Here is a 3,017-nt window from a genome sequence, read left to right on the forward strand (position 1 = left end):
TAAATGGTTCGGTCCTGGGATTCCACCCTCTCCCTAGCAACCCCTCCTTACCAGCTGAGAGCTGTCAATTTATTGTCTCCTCCCCTGTTCTCCTGGATACCCTCTGTTAATCCCTCCCTGAGTTCCTGTCTGTCACCCACTGGCTCCTCCCGTTCTTCCAGAAAGTTCTCCCCTTGTCAGTGGGTGATTGGATCAGGAACAAGAGTCCCTCCTTCCTATCCTCCCTATTTGCCAGCTGGTATGCCAGTCATGATTTTGTTCCCGCCTGAGTTCTCCCTGGTAGGTTTCTGTATTGTTCCTGCCCTATTGTTCCACCCCCTTTACATATCAATGTATTCCCCTGATCTGGGTCTTTTCTCGGCTGACTCTCCTGGAGACAAGAAACTTCTGGACTTTGCCCCCGAGAAGAGTCCCACTTTTCTTATTTCGCCTTCCTGCTGCCCCCTGCTGCCCACGGCTGCCTTCTGCTGAGGCGCTCCCCGGACGCCACAGCTTGGCCGGTGTGGTCTCCTCCCCTGCTCGGGGGAGTAGAGAGAACACGGACAGCAGCGCGGCACCTGGAGGCTGTAAGGGCAAGCAGGAATGTCAATGGCCCCCCAGGCCCAAGGCAGCCCAGGCCAGAGCAGTACCTCCATGCCTTCAGGAGCACACGGGCTCTGACAAGGCCAGCCTGGGCACTGCCCCCAGCCCAGGGACACCGGGGGCTTTGACTCATACACGTTCCAAGACCAGCACAGCTGTCACACTCCCATATGTATGTCTTATTTCTCAGGCCAGAGCAGCGCCTGTGGGTGCCCTCAGCAGCACAGGAGGAGCACCGGAGCAATTGCCAGGGCCTGGGGAGGCAAAGAGGCTTATGGCACTGAGGACAAAGTGTCCCAGCATGTGGTTGTCTGGCCAAGCTCTTGCAAGTTCTTCCCTCTTTGAGCCCTTGCTGAGATATGGTTTCCCTGCAGAGCCCCGGGTGCAGCTTCCCAACTTACCCCTCATGCTCTGCCTCCTCCCTGCCTCCAGGGTAAAGGCATTCCCTGGCATTGCACGTGCTGTGCCTCTCTCCTAGATCAGCAAAGGCATCGTTGTCCTCCCATGTCGGATGTCTGATGGAGAAAGGAAAACCTGATGAGTTTCTGCTGCCCTCTCCTCATGGAGGTCCAGGGTGTCCCTGCTTTTCCTCCAGCGCTTTTCCAGGATATGCGTGAAGCTGAAGCCCAGAGTCATGGGACAGGGCAGGGCCAGGACTGCTAAGACATGGCCTGACATAGCATCTGTACCCTCCTGTCTTGTGAGCCAGGCAGAAGGACACCAACTCTGATCCCCAAGATGAGCATTTCGGCAACGAAACCCACACCATCTCTGCACAGGGGGCAGTGGAGGCACGCAAGACCAGCGCGCATGGCCTGTCCCTGCAGGGCAAACACATGCAGTGTGAGCCAGGCCCAGGTGCTGCTGAGCACCTGCTGCGCCCCAGGACTGAGGGGAGGGATCCGACCTGGATGCAGTCCCTGTGGAACCAGGCTCTTTTGCACGTTGGGCACACCATGGTTTCAAAGGTCTTCCTATCCTCCAGCGGCTCCATGCAGATGGGGCAATCGGTGCCCAGCTCTGGAGTTGCCTGCACCTCCTGCTCTGGACAGTGCTGGGGACAGTAAGAGCTGGGGGAAAAATGGATGGCAAAGTGAGAAGTGCTGGATCCCTGGCCAGTGGTGGCCAGAAGCGGAGAGGAGGTACCTGTATGGAGTGATGTACTGATTGACAGAGCCGTCCTCCTTGGCACAGGGCAGGTGGAACCATCTCTCGCAGTCCTCCTTGCAGCACTTGATGGTTGCCCCGCTCTGGCCACAGACGCAGCAGCGCTGGAAAGAGCCAAGCAGCCCCATCAGCAGCAGCCTCGGGGCCTCCCCTGGCAGCCCCGCGGCTCCGGGCAGGGCGCAGGATGCGGCCACTGCTGGGTCCCAGCCCACAGAGCCGCCTGGGGAGGAGGGAGGAGGCTCCTGTGCCAGAGCCTCTGTGCCAGAGCTGCTGCGAGCCAGACTTTGTCCCAGAGCCAGCTGTTGGGCCAGCCTTGCTTTGGTGCAGCCTGGGCTAAGCTATGGCAAACCTTGCCTAGCACAAATCTCCCTGCTCTTGTCAGGCTCTCACCTTCTGTGCTGCCGCCACACTGCAATTTGGATATCTCGAGGGAGAAAGCCCATGAATCCAAGACGTTTTTTCCCTCGGCGAAAAAGCAGAGTGGCAAAAAACTGCAGCAAAGGGAAGGAGCTGATGAGGAGAGATTGGCAGGAACTGCCCATTGCAGTGGTGGAGGGAGCACCCGCAGCCACGCACCATGCAAAAGATGTGGGCACAGAGCCCGCACTTGTCCACTTTGTCACCGCAGGTGTCCGGGTCAGCCTCCACACAGTGACACAGCATGCATGCTGCAGGGGACAGAGCCAGTGGCAGCGGGCATGAGCACCTCTGCGGGGCTCTTAGCCTGCAGCAGCATCGGCCCCAAGGGCTGCTCTGTCCCTGCCTGCCTGCCTGAGGGGCAGGGCTGGAGGCCTTGCAGAGCAGGGGCCATTGCGGGCACGGCTGTCCCAGGAGCTGCCCCCTGGCCCAGCTGGGCCCCACACGGGGAGGAGGGAGGCTCCCAGCCCCGGCATGGCTGAGCAGCTCCTGCCTCCCCCTGCCTCTGCTCTGGGCCCCACACTGCCTGCCACAAGAGCCCTTGGGCCAGGCTGTGCCAGGCCTGCTTTGCCCTCACCTGGCTCCCTGGCACCAGGGCCCTCCTGCTTCCTGTCAGACATGGCAGCTGTCTGCCAGGAATGCCAAGGCCTGCTCCAGGTGTTGTTCATCTCTCTCTGCTGGAGAAAGCAGAGTATGCGGAGTTGGCAGAACAGGCCCAGAGCCACGAGGGCACTACTCCCTGCTCAGCCCTGTGTGAGCCCGGCTCCTGTCCACCTTCTCCTCCCATCAGTCACGTCGAGGAACAACCCAGTCTCCTCTGGATGTTCCTCCGCTGATTCTGGGAAAGGAGA

General features: G+C 60.0%; 1 protein-coding gene across 1 annotated transcript; it reads right to left on the minus strand.

Moving 5' to 3' along the window:
* Positions 1-1,241: 1,241 nt before the first annotated feature.
* LOC135308355 (PHD finger protein 7-like) lies at positions 1,242-2,786 on the minus strand. Its single transcript, XM_064433294.1, is given in 7 exon segments — positions 1,242-1,434; positions 1,436-1,483; positions 1,485-1,652; positions 1,729-1,969; positions 2,140-2,212; positions 2,326-2,417; positions 2,744-2,786. Coding segments are annotated over 7 exon segments (858 nt in total).
* Positions 2,787-3,017: the final 231 nt, after the last annotated feature.

Source organism: Passer domesticus, chromosome 9 (assembly GCF_036417665.1).
Source record: "Passer domesticus isolate bPasDom1 chromosome 9, bPasDom1.hap1, whole genome shotgun sequence".
Lineage (NCBI taxonomy): Eukaryota > Metazoa > Chordata > Aves > Passeriformes > Passeridae > Passer > Passer domesticus.